This window comes from Tamandua tetradactyla, chromosome 5 (assembly GCF_023851605.1).
Source record: "Tamandua tetradactyla isolate mTamTet1 chromosome 5, mTamTet1.pri, whole genome shotgun sequence".
Taxonomy (NCBI): domain Eukaryota; kingdom Metazoa; phylum Chordata; class Mammalia; order Pilosa; family Myrmecophagidae; genus Tamandua; species Tamandua tetradactyla.
The window spans coordinates 34714880-34730940 of NC_135331.1; the positions used below are offsets into that span (position 1 = coordinate 34714880).

General features: G+C 47.8%; 1 protein-coding gene across 5 annotated transcripts in view; it reads left to right on the forward strand.

The window, feature by feature from the left end:
- Positions 1–16061, forward strand: part of SGSM1 (small G protein signaling modulator 1) — a 99191-nt gene that overhangs the window by 29359 nt on the left and 53771 nt on the right. For 3 of the 5 annotated variants that reach the window (XM_077160671.1, XM_077160673.1, XM_077160674.1), the window contains exons 3-9: positions 2029–2104; positions 4829–4991; positions 7095–7247; positions 10582–10649; positions 10929–11092; positions 11195–11326; positions 13959–14083. In XM_077160671.1, the coding sequence (XP_077016786.1) occupies positions 2029–2104; positions 4829–4991; positions 7095–7247; positions 10582–10649; positions 10929–11092; positions 11195–11326; positions 13959–14083 (881 nt within the window). The remainder of the gene's footprint in view (positions 1–2028; positions 2105–4828; positions 4992–7094; positions 7248–10581; positions 10650–10928; positions 11093–11194; positions 11327–13958; positions 14084–16061) is intronic. The other 2 variants (XM_077160672.1, XM_077160675.1) reach the window with 1 other exon arrangement.

Below are 16061 nucleotides of genomic sequence, written 5' to 3' on the forward strand. Positions count from 1 at the left end.
GACCTCACTCTCAAGTTGGGGATACTGAGGCCTGGAGAGGGAAGGTCCTTTGCCAAAGTCCCATAGTGTGACCCGGTGTGGGTTACCCCACCTCCGTGGGCCTCAGTTTCCTTCCTTGGCAGACAGGGATAATAGGGTATTTATGTCTCTGCTCTATGACCCGCAACTATGGTGACAAGAAAGCAGTTTTTCAACTGAAATATTCTCCCAAAGGCTGAAGTTGTTCATGATTTTTTTAAAACCATTCATTCTTCAGGGAACCTTCTTAGCACCTATTCTGTGTGGTACCATAGGTAGGGGGTGCCCAGAGTGCTTGCCTGCAGGAAAAACGGGTGCTGACCAAATCTTTATAAGCCTGGTGGGTGTTAGAAAGGCAGCTGCTATGGATACCTGGTGGGTGGGTGGGGGCAGGTGGTTAATCAGCTGTGGGATGGTTCAGCCAAAACCAGAATAACGGAAGAAGGAGGCCAGGTGAGGTTTTGGGGAGAGGGCATAACCTGCATACAGCTAACATTTATTGCAAGCACACTGCCCATCAGACCCTGTGCTCAGCATGGAAAGTACTTTACCTGGTTCAGCCCTACCATGGCCCTTGGAGGCAGGTACTATTCCTACAACCAGTTTTAACCAAAGAGAAAACCAGGCTCAGGGAAGTGGTGTGATTTGTTTGAGTACACACAGCTAGAGGGACCAGAATAAGGCAGCTGAAGCCAGGGTGGAAAAGACTGCTGTAAATTTAAATCCCAATCCTGCTGCTTCCTAGCTTTGGGTGGGCCAGCTTACCTCCCTAAGCCTCAGTTTCCACATCTAGGAAGTGGGGCCAGTTTTAGTGCCCTCACCAGGTAGTTTTAAGACTTTGAAATGGTGCTGATAAAGCCCAGCTTGGAGCTTGCTGGGAGGTCCGGAGCTGTTCACGGGCAGGGTGCTGACTTGGCTATAAATGGCTGGGGCAGCTTGCCAGCTCTGGGGCAGGCACTGCTGTGTTTATTCTGGAGAACGTGACCAGGAATGCTGAGTTCTGTCTTCTTCTCTTGGAGGCAACCAGAAGGAAAAGGGTGGGTGGCAGTGAGCTCCTGGGACTGACTTCAAACCGGACAGACCACAGGGTTCTGCCCTTGGGAAGGGAAGGGAGCAGGGGGCAAGTTGGGGATGATTCCAATACCCAGTTCCCTTTACCCCTATGCCCCATAGTGACTCCAGAAAGAGCAGGGGCCAGAAGCCAGGGTGGTCAGGGACTTTTGGGTCACCCAACTCCCTGAGGTGGAGACTTGCTGTCCTGTCAGGGCTGTGCTCAGGAAATACTTGTTGAGCGAGTGAAGGTGATGGAAGATCACCCTGACGCAGGCCAGAATTCTGCCTCCAGTTTGGGCCAGTCTCCCTCCCTAGGAGAGCTGCTCCACCTCACTGAGCCTCAGTTTCCCAAAATGAGATCACAGACGCATCTGGTAAGTGTGAGATGAAGAAGTTCAATCCAGGTCTGTCAGACTCCAGGGCTGATTTCTGACTCTTCATCCTCCTGCTTCTTTGACACACTCGCTTAACCCATTCATTCCTCCTTTCATTTAGAAAACACTTTTTCGAGCACCAGCTGTGCACCCAGGACTATCTTGTTTCTGCAGATCCAGCTGAGAACTAGATGGACAAGGTCCCTGCCCTAACGGAACTTATGTTCTAGAAAGGGGGGAGGCAGACATTAATCAGATAAACACACGGTGCAGGGATGGTGCAGGGATGGTGGCTGGTGCCCAAAGGAGCTACAGCAGGGGACGGGATGGAGTGGGGAAGGGGGAAAGAGGTGGTGCCAGGTGCAACACCTGGGAGGTGCCCGCCTTGCAGAGAGCTTGGGAAAAAAACAATGAAAATGGACAGCTTGTGTTGCTGTCACAGACTTCAGACCTACGGAAGACACGCGAGAAGAGTGTGGAAGGAAACCAGTCACCGAGACGCCACCAGCAACCTGGAAAGGGCTTGGGGAGCCGCCCGCGTGGGGTTTGGTCCTGTTCCCCTCCAGCTACCTCTGTCTTCCAGGTGAAGCAGATCATGGAGGAAGCCGTCACGCGCAAGTTCGTCCACGAGGACAGCAGTCACATCATCTCCTTCTGTGGTGAGTCGCGGCCCGGGGTCTTGTTATGTGACCTCTGTTTTGTTTTTTTTTTAACACGGGCAGGCACCTGGAATCGAACCCGGGTCCTCTGGCATGGCAGGCGAGCATTCCTGCCTGCTGAGCCACCGTGGCCCGCCCAACCTCTGTTTTTTTTGAGGGCTGTCTTGGGGAAGTGGGTACCTTTGAGCAGTGCTTTTTGCCCAGTTTTTTGCTTTGGAACTCCATAGTTATGTTCCGATTCGCTTTGGAGAATCTGGAAAAACAGAAAAATAGCAAGAAGACATTGAAAATGCCTTCTGCATCCTGGTTAATGCTGGAGATTGTGGCTTGCCAGCCCCTTGAGTTCGGTTAGTACTGACCCGTGCTCCACAGGGAATAGGGGTCAGTGTCCTTTACTGTCTCTGTCTAAGGTTGATGTGAGCGGTAAGGGAGAGGAGGGACGGGGGACTTGATTTAAAAACAGAGGTCACGTCCCGCTGCCTCAGCAAGGGAGGCAGGCCCCAGGCTCAGAGCGTGGCGCAGGCCTCGCCTTCGTGAACCAGCAACGCTCACAAGATTTCAGAAATAACCTCACTGTCAGCTTCTCACTGTACTTTCACGATGGCTGGAGGCATGTGTTTTATGTGTCCCTCAGGATTCAGCTCACAATCAATGTGTACACGTAACTCAGCGGGTTTCCGTCTTTTTCCCTGAACAGCTTTTCATTTGATGTTGGGGATGGCTCATACTGAAGGGCACGCTCCCCTTCCCCAGTCTACTTTGAGGCCACTGAGGGCACTTCACCCCCTTTGCGAACAGACAGACCTGGGGCTGTCTTGGACAAGATCTTTTTTTTTTGCAATGTGGGGATATGTGTACTTAACACACACACACACACACACACATATATATATTACTTATGTATATATGTGTGGCTGTTTATTTCCAACATTTTCCTTTCTTCCTCACACTTTATTTACAAGTAAAACACTATGTATGGGCCAATGTGATGGTGGCTCAGTGGCAGAGTTCTCGCCTGCCATGCCGGAGACCTGGGTTCGATTCCCAGTGCCTACCCATGCAAAAAAAAAAAAAAGCTATGTGTGTCCATTTCAGAACTAGCTAATTATACCTACCAATTAAAGACTTAGAGAAATAGCAGGTGATGAAAGTGATAATCGTTCTCAAATTCTGATCAAAGTTTCTGGGTGGGAGATATTTTCACTGAGGCTAAATAAGGTCCTGAGATTCTCTCTGAGGTTCCTTTTATCCATTGTAATTCATAATCCAATATCAGAAAGAATGGAACAATGTCCACAAAACCTGTATAGATAATTAACTTGAACAATATGAACAGATGAAAAGTACTGTGCATGTAAATCGAAATTAAGATACTTAAGAGAGCCTCACCCAGATTATTGTAAACCCATGGGCAGACCAGAAAATACGTGACCATTTATTTAAAGTTAAGTGATTCCTAAGAAAAACAAAACAGGAAACAACAAAGAAAAGCAGTTAAATCCAAACTTCTCACCTGCCATCAGGAAAGGGGCTATATTTCTCCTTGCACGTGAGACAGCCTTGGTTAAGATTATAACCATCAGAGGGCCGGTTTGTACTTCTGTGAAATGCAAAGCCTAGATAGTACGCTTCATGAAGTTTGTTGCAAACTTTAGGTAAAGTAAACGTTAATACTCACACCCAGCTGATACCCTATAAACAGGGCTCTTGTTATATATTCGTATTTGCAGTAAATATTGATTATGTATCTATTGTCTACCATCATGGGTTCCTAGTCTACTGTTATAAGAAGATAAGAAGCTACTTAATAGAATACTGAGAGTACCTGGAATAAGGTAGGAGCAGTCAGAATGGCCTGCATGGGACTGCTTTCCTGAAAGGGAATGCTGAAGCCCAGAGAGGGAAAATGATTTACCCGAGGTCACACAGCAAATTAGTGGCAGAGCCTGGGCTACAACCCAGATCCCTTGCTCTGAGCAGGGCTGGACAGGGCCTCCAGGAGAAACAGAAATGGGGAAGTAATGTCATAATGTACCCTTCATGGAGGCGCAAGTGTTATGAGTACACCATGGCTTGGACTTGGGTTTGAATCCCAGTCCCAGAACTTTATTTGCTGTGTGTCCCTGGGCAAGTCAGTTCATGTCTCTGAGCCTTAGTTTCCACATCTGATAATGTGAATGGTTTTTCCCTCTTCTCTGACTATGGCAGGGATGGTATGAGATTGATCAATGGTAGCTGTTGCTATAATCACAATAGTGATGGTGATGATGTTAATGGTTCTTTAACCCAGATAAAATCCAACAGTCACGTGCTCCCATTTCCCTGCCCTTGGGCAGAAATAAGAGCTAACATTCATAAAGCACGTACCACGTGCCAGGCTCTGTGCTAAGTGTTTTTCATGCATTTATTGGGAAACTGAGGCTTGAGGGGGATAGATAATTGCAAAAAAACACGCAGCTGGATAGCGTCTGGGAGAGGATTTGTACAGAGATGGTCTGACCTTGAGCAGCAAGTGTGGATTAACCACGGAGCTTTCCTGTCCCCTTTGGAGGGGGTGGAAGGGAAAGAGGCTCTGTGCTTTTCCTCCCTGGCTGTTGCCATCAAATGTTCGTGATTCTGGGGCCCCTGCTCTCCAAGGCGCCTCTGTCTGCCTGAAGCTGTGAGCCGAGCTGAGCGCGGGGGCATGTGGCCAGGGCAGGCCTGCTGACTGCTGTGTCTCTGCAGCGGCTGTGGAGGCGTGCGTCCTGCACGGGCTGCGGCGGCGGGCAGCCGGGTTCCTGCGCAGCAACAAGATTGCAGCTCTCTTCATGAAGGTGGGCAAGAGCTTCCCACCTGCCGAGGAGCTGAGCCGCAAGGTCCAGGACCTGGAGCAGCTGATTGAGAGCACGTGAGTGCAGGGCCCAGGGCTGTGGGGCTGGGGCACAAACCCTGAGGGCAGGCCACCTGTTTTTGAAGCTACACTGGCCTGTCTGTTCCTCAAACTTGCCAGACTCTTCCCCCCATCTCAGGGCCTTTGCACATCTGTTCCCTTCACCCAACTCACCCTTCCACCAATTTTTGGAGCTGGCTTCTGGTCCTGCAGGCCTTCCTCTAGATAAGTAGGTGACAAGCCCCTGCCCATATTTTCTTCCATGTCATCATGTTCTGCCTATGCGTTATTCTCATCTGTAATTATCTATTCATTTTTTTTGCTATTACTTGTTTGTCATCTGTCTCCTCTACTTGAATCTGAGCTCCATGAGAGTAGGGACTACATCTGTGTTATTCCCCATGATGTCCCCAGACTCTAGGGCAGTGCCTAGCACCTGGTAAATACCCAAGAAGCAGTGATTCAGTGAATAAGTTCTTGCTGTGAACCAATCCCTGTTCTAAATGCAATGTGAGCAGAATTGCATGTAACTGATTTGGTCTCTGTCTGCGTGGACCAGATGCTGAGGTCTCCAGTTAACCTCACACTGAATGGAACCATCGAAGGGGAGAGGTAGCTTCATTGAATCATCTCGGTGTCTGGTTGTATTGTTGGGGGAGGTTCATGGGTTCATGGGTGTGTATACATATGAGAACTTTCCATCATAGCCACCCCCTTGGAGTCCCAACAGCACAGCCGAACCCCCATCCTGGAGCCCGTTCCAGGATGGCAAACAAGTTTTAACTCCAGTTGATGGTAGTAGCTTCCCAGAAGCCTGGGTTGTAAAAAATTCTGAAGCTGTGATTTGGCTGCATGAGAAAGAATGTTTGAATTGATTGGTCATGTCTGCCATGGGCAGAGGAAAGGAGAGAAAGAGCTGTGTGCCATGTGTTTGCTGTCTCCACCCTGGGTCATCACTCAGCTTCAATGGAAGAGAAACAGCCTGTTTCTTTGCCCTTCAGGCCCTGTCTGTCCAGGGCTGTTGGCCACAATGCATGGTGGGCATAGCTTTGGGCTCGCCTCTGCCAGCTCCTACTTGGAATCTGATTCCCAAGCCACTTGAACCTCGGAACACCTGCTCATCCATCTGCTAAATTCCCAGGTGTTTACTGATACCATCTGAAAAGACTGGACTTTCACAGACCTCCCATAATATTGGAGAAATTTGAGACTCGCGTGCCAGGTAGTGAGGGAAAGCCAGATGTTCATGCACGCAAATCACTCCTTCATAAACGTATTTTCTGAGCCCTTACTCAGGCACTGTGCTAGGCCCTGAGGTACAGACATGAGGATCCATGCTTGCCCCGTAGTAGACACTCAGCAAATATTTTATTTTAAAAATATAAGTGAGTGGCTTCGTCCCAGGCCCTTCAATGCAAAGGGGAAGACAGAAGAGTGATGGAGGAGGCGTTGAGGTGGGACCTCTCCCTCCATTTGGGCTGGTCTGAGTGGCTTCCTATAGGAGGTGATGTCAACCCTGACACCTAAGGAATGACAAGGGACTGGCCTGGGAGTGAGGCCGGGAGAGAACCAGGAAGAAGCAGGAGAAGGAAAGGCCTCATAGGAGATGCTGGCAGCCTCAGGGTATAGATGTCTCCATGTGGCTGGATCATGGCAGGAGAAGGGGGTAGTGGTTAGGGGAGGAGTTGGAGAGGTGAGCAGTGTGGCATCATGGACTGCCTGACTGGTCATGTTAAAAAGCTTGGATTTTATTGCAGGGGCAGTGGCAAGCCACTGAAGGATCTATAATCTCAGGCTCCTCTTGCCAGCACTTCTTGCCAACAAAGGGAGAGGGAGAGGGAGGGAGGAAAAGGGAAAGGGAGAGGAAGGTGGTGGGGTCTGAGAATCAGGCTTGTCCGTCAACAGCGTGTAAGGATCTGGTAACCACCTCTCCATGCACGCTGGGTATTGTTATTTTTCATCACCTTACTGATTTGCTCGGAGCAATGTGAGCTCTCCTTATTATTTTATTTGCCATTCCTTTATTTCTTAGAGAGGTTGCACACTTTCTCATTTGCAAATTGGTCCTGTGGTTTTCCTCTTTTGTGAATTGTCTGTTCTCCTTCTCCGCTGATCTTGAAGGAGGAACCAGATCCAAGGCCTCCAGGAGAATGTGCGGAAGCTGCCGAAGCTGCCCAACCTGTCCCCGCTCACCATCAAGCACCTGTGGATCCGCACGGCCTTGTTTGAGAAGGTCCTGGATAAAATTGTGCATTACCTTGTGGAAAACAGCAGGTAGGACTGGATACCTGGGTGTGCTCTGCCTCCACCTGCTGGCCTTCGTAGGAATTGCGCTCTCTTGCCCAAAGCAGCTTTCTGGTTTTTTTCTCCTTGAGCTTTATACTTGATTTGGAAGTGCTTAAATAAAGTCCACCTGCATATTTAACCCTGAACTATCTTAGCACCTCTGGAAGAGTCAGGTATTTAAAAATCAATGCAGAGGGTGGGCCACGGTGGCTCAGCAGGTAAGAATGCTTGCTTGCCAAGCCCTAGGACCCGGGTTCGATTTCCGGTGCCTGCCCATGTAAAAAAAAAAAAAAAAAAAATCAATGCAGTGTCTTTTGATTTAGGGTAGAGTATAGGAATCTTGGGTTTATCCCTCTTCTGTGAATTAAGAATCATATAGTATCTCTGGGGCTCCCTTGCCTCCTTTGGAAAATGGGACATGGATTGCTGCCACTCCAGAGAAGAGGTGAGAAGGGAATTTGGCAGGTACACAACATTTTGGAAATGCATAGTGAAACTTTATTTTTTTATCCCTAGCTCAGATTAATCTGATGTATATATATATATATATATATATATATTATATTCTCTTGGAAATTCATTCGTTCATTTGTCCAACAAATACTTAACGACTACCTACTGCCAGGCAGTAATCTAAATGTTGGGGATACAGTGGTTTGGTCTGTCTTATGAAAGAGCAAGGGCCTTAACCCAAGGAGAGTGGGTAGCCACTGTTGGTCCTATAATCTGAGATTCTTGGTTACCAGCACTCCTTCCCAGCACCTGAGAAAGAGGTGGGATTGGGGGAGGCAAGAAAAAAGAGAGAGGGAGAAAGGAGTGAGATAAATGGTTGTGAGAGAGAGAAAGAGAAATGAAGAAACAGCTGAGAGTCTCCCCACATTTCAGTGTAGGAAAGTGACTATTTAACCACATCTCCACACACAGTGGGTATTATTATCTTTTCATTCTTGATCCATTTGCTAGAAAAATGTGTCTGCCAGTACCGAGCCAAGTCCCTCCCCTCTTGAAATTCACATTCTGCAAGCAAATAGCAAGTGCCATAATATATGATGTGTTCCAAATGGCGTATGGTGTTTACTTTCTTTTGGGCAGCCAGGGAAAGTGTCCTGGAAGAAGTGAGCATTTTAAGCTTATATGTGAAGGGTCATAGGTATTGTGCAGGTGAAGGGGATGGGGAGAAGGCTGTTCCAGGTTACAGGGAACAGCAGGTGAAAGGCCTGGAGGCAAGAAGGCGTGTTTGAGGAACCGAAAGAAATCCTGGCTCCAGTGCACCTCTGCATCTTCTTGTAAATTATATTCTGCCTCTGCCCTCTTTCCTCTTTTCCTCTTTCCTTTGTGACTCCTTAATTATTGTCTTTGGCATGTGACCTTGTGTTTTCCCGCTCAATAAGTCGGTCAGAAAGGAAATATTCTTTATTTTTTATTTTGTTTATTTATTTGTTTTTTCTGTATGCTGTATGGTGGGGGTCACATTTCATTCTTTTTCCATGTGAGTGTTCCGTTATTGCAGCACCATTTCTTGAATTTTTGTTTTTTGTTTGTTTGCTTGTTTGTTTGGGGGAAGTACATGGGCTGGGAATCAAATCCTGATCTCCCATATGGCAGGTTTTAGAATTCTGCCACTGAACCACCCTTGCACCCACCAGGAAATACTGTTTTATTTGAGCAACAATGCTATTTTGTTAGAAAACTTTTTTTACTCTGAGTTTTCAATCACGTACAAGTTGCAAAACTAGAGTTCTCATGTACTCCTAGCTTCCCCAGTAAGAGCATCTGACATAACCCTTGTACAATTATCAAATCCAGGAAATTGACACTGATACAGTACTATTAATGCAATTGCAAACTCTATTTGGATTTCACCAATTTTTTATATGTGCTCTTTCTTTTTTTTTTTTTTTTTTTTTGGTAGATAGTTCTGGGGAATTTTAATGCGTGTATAGTTTTGTGTAACCAAGTCCACATCCAGGATGCAAAACTACTCCAAAGAAACTCATCATCTAAAGGAAATTCCTTTGTGCTCCCCTGTAGCCCCACTACCCGCCCAACTCTACCTGTTCTTCTTCAAGGCAGCATTCCCAAGACTTGTGATCACATAGCACAGCTGATTTTGGGATGGGAACTATGGGGCTGAGTGGAAGGTGTCTCAATGTACTATCCTCAGAGTTGACACCAAAATGAATAGACTTGATCCTGAGCATGTCCAAGGCATGTCACTTCTGGCTCATCCAATATTCTGGTTCCTAGAAGATTTCTTTGGGTCACGTTGTGATGATGGCACCTCCCTGTAGTGAGTCCTTCCTCTGCCAGGCCCTATGCTTTGCTTTACTGGCATGTCATTACTGAATCCTCCCAACAACCCTGGCAGATCAATCTCCTCAGTTCACGACTGAGGACTCTGGAGCTCAGAAAGGGAGTCAGCAGCCCAGGATCACTCAGCAAGGGAGGAAGTGGCCAAGCTGGGCTCCCACCCAGGCCTTCCTGGCTCCAGATCCTGGGCCCTTCACCATCTGCTATAGAAAGGGAGGAGTTGAGCAAACTGGGCATAGCCCTGGCCTGTGCCAGCTCTGTGACCTCCAGCAAGTTACTTACCCTCTCTGGTCCTGGGGTCCCTTGGGAGATGAGGACAAGATCCTGCCCAGCTCTGAAATTCTGTTAGTTTCTAGGATCTAATCCACCACAACTCAGACCAAACCAAAAACACTCAGTGCAAACATTAGGTTGTTGACATCAAACATTATTTTGAAGGTCTGGGGGCCAGGGGATATTTTCAAGCATCATCAGTGTTAGATGTTAAGGCAGGAAAGAGTGTTAAAGCAATCTTTCTGTACACAGTGCAGCTGGACAGCTTTATACTGCCTCACTAACATTAGGAAGGGAGACTTCATCTGAACTTATAAGTGAATTCCCACCCGAAATGGAAAATGCACTCCAAGTGGATACCATCGGCTATGCCCAGGCAGCCTCCTAAGTTTTATTCCTGTTATTCTCTTTAGAGCTATGTCTTGACCATGTAATAAGTGGTGCCAGGCACCATGTTTAGTACCTTCTACCTAGTATCTACCTGTCTGTACATCTCTTCCTTAAAAGTCCTTTCATCAGCTCTATGAGATATATTATTACTACCCCCATTTTACAGATGGGGCAACTGAGGCTTGAGAGGCCAAGGCACCACTTATTCAGAGTGGTTTGCAGAGTTGGAAAGAGATACCAAGAGAAGGGTTGAACCCACTTGTGCCTGCTCTTAATCACTAGCTGTAGTCCATTGTGCACCTTTTGCCAGCCTCCACCCAAACCAGCATGTCCTTTCCTCTCTTGCTAGTAAATACTATGAGAAGGAAGCTCTGCTGATGGACCCTGTGGATGGCCCCATCCTTGCATCTTTGTTGGGTAAGTGGTCCAGTGCCCTGAGCTTCATTTAGACTCTCTGTTCTCAGCTCCCGGGGCACCTCCTAAGGTCCTCTCTCAGCTCAATCAGCCTCACCCATCCAAACTTAACCTGTTCACTGTCCATCTCTTGCTCTCAGCCCCTTCTTCTCATCTCTGCTTAGCAGAAACCTCAGGCATCTGAGGTGGCTGGAAGGAGATGGGTAGTTCGTTCCTCAGGTGACCGATGAGAAGGCAGGACTTTGGGGACTCCCTGATTCCCAGCCCTCGTATGCTCTGCAGTGGGGCCCTGTGCCCTGGAGTACACCAAGATGAAGACTGCGGATCACTTCTGGACCGACCCCTCAGCCGATGAGCTTGTCCAGAGGCACCGTATCCATAGCTCGCACCTGCGGCAGGATTCGCCCACCAAGCGTCCAGCCCTCTGCGTGAGGAGGGTGGAGATGGTGGGACCTTGGGAGGTGGGGGGGGGGGGCAAGGCCCAGAACTTCTTGGGGTGTAGGTCCTGAAGGTCACTCCAGGCCATGTCCTGCTCCCCACGCTACCAGATCCAGAAGAGGCATTCAAGCGGCAGCATGGACGACCGGCCATCCCTCTCCGCCCGCGACTACGTGGAATCCCTCCACCAGAACTCCCGGGCCACCCTGCTGTATGGCAAGAACAACGTCCTGGTTCAGCCGGTGAGAGTCCATCTCAGGTCCAGACAAGATCTCCCACTAGGATCTGGCTGCAGGCTATAGAGAAGGGGCTCCCCCTGGCTCCATATTGTTCGCCTATCCTTCCATCCATCCATCCATCCATCCATCCATCCATCCATCCATCCATCCATCCACCTACCCATCCATCCATCTGCCCACATGTGTCCATCTATCATCCATCTACCCACCCATCCATCCATCATCTGCCCCCCTTAGCCATCCCTCCATCTGTCCATCTTTCCATCCATCCATTTGTCCGTTTATTCACCAGGCCATCTGTCTACCCATCTGTCCGCCCAACCATCTGTCCTTCCATCCACTCTCAAGCTCACTCATTCAGCAAACATTTGCAGTGCACCTGCTATATGATAGATATTTGGGACGTCAAGAAAATCATCATGACTAACATTTATGGAGCATTTCCCATTTATCAAGCACCTTGCTAAGTACTTTTACCTGTATAAACTCTTTTACCCTCACAACAGCTCTTTGGGGGAAATTCGGTTATTATGGATAACAGAGAGGCCTGAAGAGGTGACGTAAGGGCTGGAGGTAGGATTTGAATTCAGGCAGGTGGCATCTGAGTCTGTGTCATTTAATCACCTTCTAAGATTCAGACCAGGCCCTGTGGAAGGGTGGCGATGGAGACATACGCAGCCCCTTCCTCATGCCCGGTCTCCTTTGGTCTCAGGGGCAGTGTGGTGGTTGGGTTCGGTGGGGAGTGAGGAAAGGAGAGCTGTTGGCCACTCCTGTTCTGTGGTCACTGTTGAGACCATTGAACAAGTCATTTCTCCTCTCTGAGTCTTAGGACCCCCCCATCAAAACCCTATTTCCTCCAATATAAGATGTCATGACTTTAGGATGCACCATTTTTTTAACATCAAGAAATGAAAAATGTGAGTAAATTATATACATTGTTCTTTTGCCCCTTGGAGTTTTTATTTTACCCTTTTTTGAAAGACACGTATTTGGACATAGTTTTGGTTTGTTTTTGATCATGCATCACTTTTATGTGTACATGCAAGGAAAAATATAACTGAAATGCATTAGATATTTCTAGAACTTCTTCACATTTCAGAGTCCAACTCTTCCCTGTCACTTTTCGACTTCGAGTCATTGATGTCCTTATTTTTCTACCTATTGTCACTTTCTTTTCTGCTGAGAGAAGACTTCAGCCAACTGTGGGCCCCAGGATCAAAATCTGAATACCACCTGTTTTTGTAAATAAAGTGTAGTTGAAGCATAGACAGGCCCCGTACTTTCTATATTGTGTACGGCTGCTGCTTTCATGCCAGAATGATAGAGTTGGCTCACAAACTCAAAAATATTTCCTATCTGGTCTTTTACAGAAAAAAGTTTTACAGCCCCTATCGGGAGTACAGGAGATGCAGCCTTTCTTGCAAATGTCTACTCATCTCTGGGAACTTCTTGATTCCCATAAAGCATTTGGTTGTTGCTTTGCAAGAAAACAGGAGTCAGTGGGCATCCCTGCAGTGATAAATAATGTATCTGCTTTGCCAATATCACATCTGCACCCCACTCTTCCATTACCCAGCCTACGTTCACAATAGCTTTTTGATCCAAAGCTGAATCACAGACTCATCTTTTGAAGACATTTTCAATAGCACTTAAACTCCACATGGGAAGGAACAGCCAAGTACAAAACTTAATTGACGTGACATCAGTACGAATTGTTCTGACTGCATCTGCACAAGGTCAAGCAATGACGACTATGTCTCAGCCGCAGGACAATGCTGATTGTACGGCACATCCTCATTTCAGAGACACTAAAATATGAAAAGAACGGGGCATTTTAGAGTCAATGAGATATTGCAGTGCTGCTTCCTCATGGGTCCTAAGCATGTGTGGTTTAATTGAGATAGTGTGTGTTAAGGTACACATTAGGTGCTCAATAAATGCTAGTTAATTGTCTGCTGTTACTGTGAAAATAATTTGGTGGAGGGGCTACTTCAATTTGCACCTCCTCTCTAGGTGAGGCTTGTAGGGTTGGTGATATCCCTGCCTCCACCATCACCACCTACCTTTGGGATAAAATAAAGCCAGTGAAAAGTCCTGCAGGCAAATTCTTGGAAGGCAAAGAGCCAGGCTGCTGAGTGGAGAGTGTGGTGGGGGTATTTGGGGAACGTGTTTCTGAGCAATGTCTGTGGAATGGGGACCTAGAACTCATCTGCCATCTCTTTCTCCCTTAAGACTGGCCAACATGAGGCCAGATGCATGCCTTCCAGTTTGGAAAGGGCAGATGTTGAGATGGGCAGAGCTCCCTTCCGGGTACGGAAGAATGCTTCCCACCTCCACCCCTCAGCAGAGCCCCTCGGCCTCAGGAGGGGAGGACAAGTGTGAAATGCTGAGAGCAGAGTGATCTTCCCGAGTCTCTGTGGAACTCATCCTGGATTATTGGCAGCAAACAGCTCTGCTCAGCTTGGCCATGTGGAAGGAGGTTTGAGGGTGTCCCCGAACTGAAAATGGCCTTGGCCTTGAAAGGAAGAGCCCAGCCTTGTTCTGGTTACACGTCCTTGAACAAGGTGGCCCAGGGCCCATGTCCACTGTGACTCTGGCACTGCCGTCAGGTCTGAGTCCCCTCTTCTCTCTGCAGAGGGATGACATGGAGGCTGTCCCAGGGTACCTGTCCTTGCACCAGACGGCTGACGTCATGACCTTAAAGTGGACACCCAACCAGCTGATGAACGGGTCTGTGGGAGACCTGGACTATGAGAAGAGGTAAGGCAAGAGTCCCCGGCGGGTTTCCCCTGGGTCCCTCCATGCCCTTGGCACAGTAGCAGTTCCCTTCTGGGCAGAGCAAGCCAAATAAAGCAACAACCACCTGCTTTATGGGACTATCGCTGGTTGTCGAGGCCACTGGGCCCAGCCTTCCTGCAGCTGTGACCTCGTGGGTAACTCAAGAACTCAGGAGGCGTGCAGAAACCAGCTGGAAGACTCTTTGGATATGGAAGTTAGGCAATGCCCTGGCCAAATCACCATCCAAAAAGAGAAATAAAATGCTCCATAGTCTCCTGCTGCCGTTTCCCATCCCTCTGTGAGAAAGGGAGTCAGGAGAGGTTCGTGGGCATCTGCTCCTGGGCTTCCTGCAATATTTAAAACCCCCAGCAAAGGTGGAGTTGTGCTCAGAACTATATATTACTGGTCAGTGGGATTGGGGATTCCATGTCACACAGTAACAAATATGTGTTCTCCCAACACAATCAGGGAAGATTTTAGGAAGAATCAAGGGAAACTTCTGCAATGGTGTGGCCATCCCAGGACTTCACCCTGAGACTCTTGACAGCTGGCAGGAGGAGAAGCAGTGGTTTCTGTTGCTCTGAGTCTGTGTCTCATGCTATTTTTCTTTTACACTTTCTTGCTTTTCAAAAACAGATTCTTATAGGGTGCCCAGGGGTTCAGTGGTAGAATGCTTGCCTTCCATGCTGGAGACCCGGGTTCGATTCCCGAACTATATACTTCCCCCTGCCCAAAAAACAAAAAGAAAAAAAAGTTCAAAAACAAATTATTATATAGAATTTTCAACATAAAAACAGAACCCAGGTACCTGTCACCCAGCCCTAACTGCCATCAGTGCAACTCCCTTCTCTGCTCTCACGTTATTCAGAAGCAGGATACAAGTATCATGTATTTCATCCATAAATGTATATATATATTTTGGCTTTCAATAAAAGGGGATTTATTTAGTTAATGTATAGTTCTTCAGAGGAAAGGCAGCTTACTTTCAACTGAGGTGCTTTCTTACGTGGGAAGTACAGGGTGATCTCTGCTGGCCTTCTCTCCAAGCCTCTGGGTTCCAACAACTTTCCCAGGGTGATTGCTTTCTACATCTCCAAAGGCCTGGGCTGAGCTGTGAATGCTGAGATGAGGTATGCTGAGCTGCTTGGGCTGTGTTATGTTGCGCTCTCTCATTTAAGCACCAGCCACTTTAAATCAAACATCATTCATTGCAGCAGGCATGCCTCCTAGCGGACTGCAGATGTCATCAGAAACATCATCCATAAATATTTTGCATTTGTATTTCTGAAAAATAAGAAGTCTTTTCAGGAAACCTAAGCAGGACACTGTTCTCATGTCCTGTATTCATCGTAAACCTCCATGTAATGAACACAGACATCGATGTGATTAATTCCTTTCCCTGAACTGTTCACTTTCTGCTTGGAAGTTGCCCGCGTAGAGGGTCAAAGGGAAGTCCACCCCGTCCCAGGCTGGCCCAGATAGTTGAACTCTGGCTCAGCTCGGGGGTGTCTGCAGCAGAGACCCTCACCCAGCGTGGAGGCCAAGGAGACATTCTTGCTCGGAGCCTCACCTTAGTTTATTTGTCTTAAAGCTCAGTGTCAGGCCTTCCCTGACCTCCAGCTGGGGTTAGATCGCCCCAATTCCCAAATCCACTTTGCAACACTTACACAAAACTGTAATCACGCAATACATCTGCACCTGCTAGTACACCAGTGGGCTTTCTCACTAGACCGTGGTTCCGTGAAGGCAGAGATTCTGGCTTGCTCATGTCTTACCCTCGATGTCTACCACAGGCCATATCCAATAGTAGGTGCACAGCGAATCTTTGTGGAATGAGGCAGGGACATCGGGGAACCTGGGTTCATTCATTTGCGCAGCAAATATTTACTGAGCACCTACTATGTGCCAGGCACACTTCTAGATGGTAGGGTTTATGGCAGTTGAATAAAAGGAGAGGAAA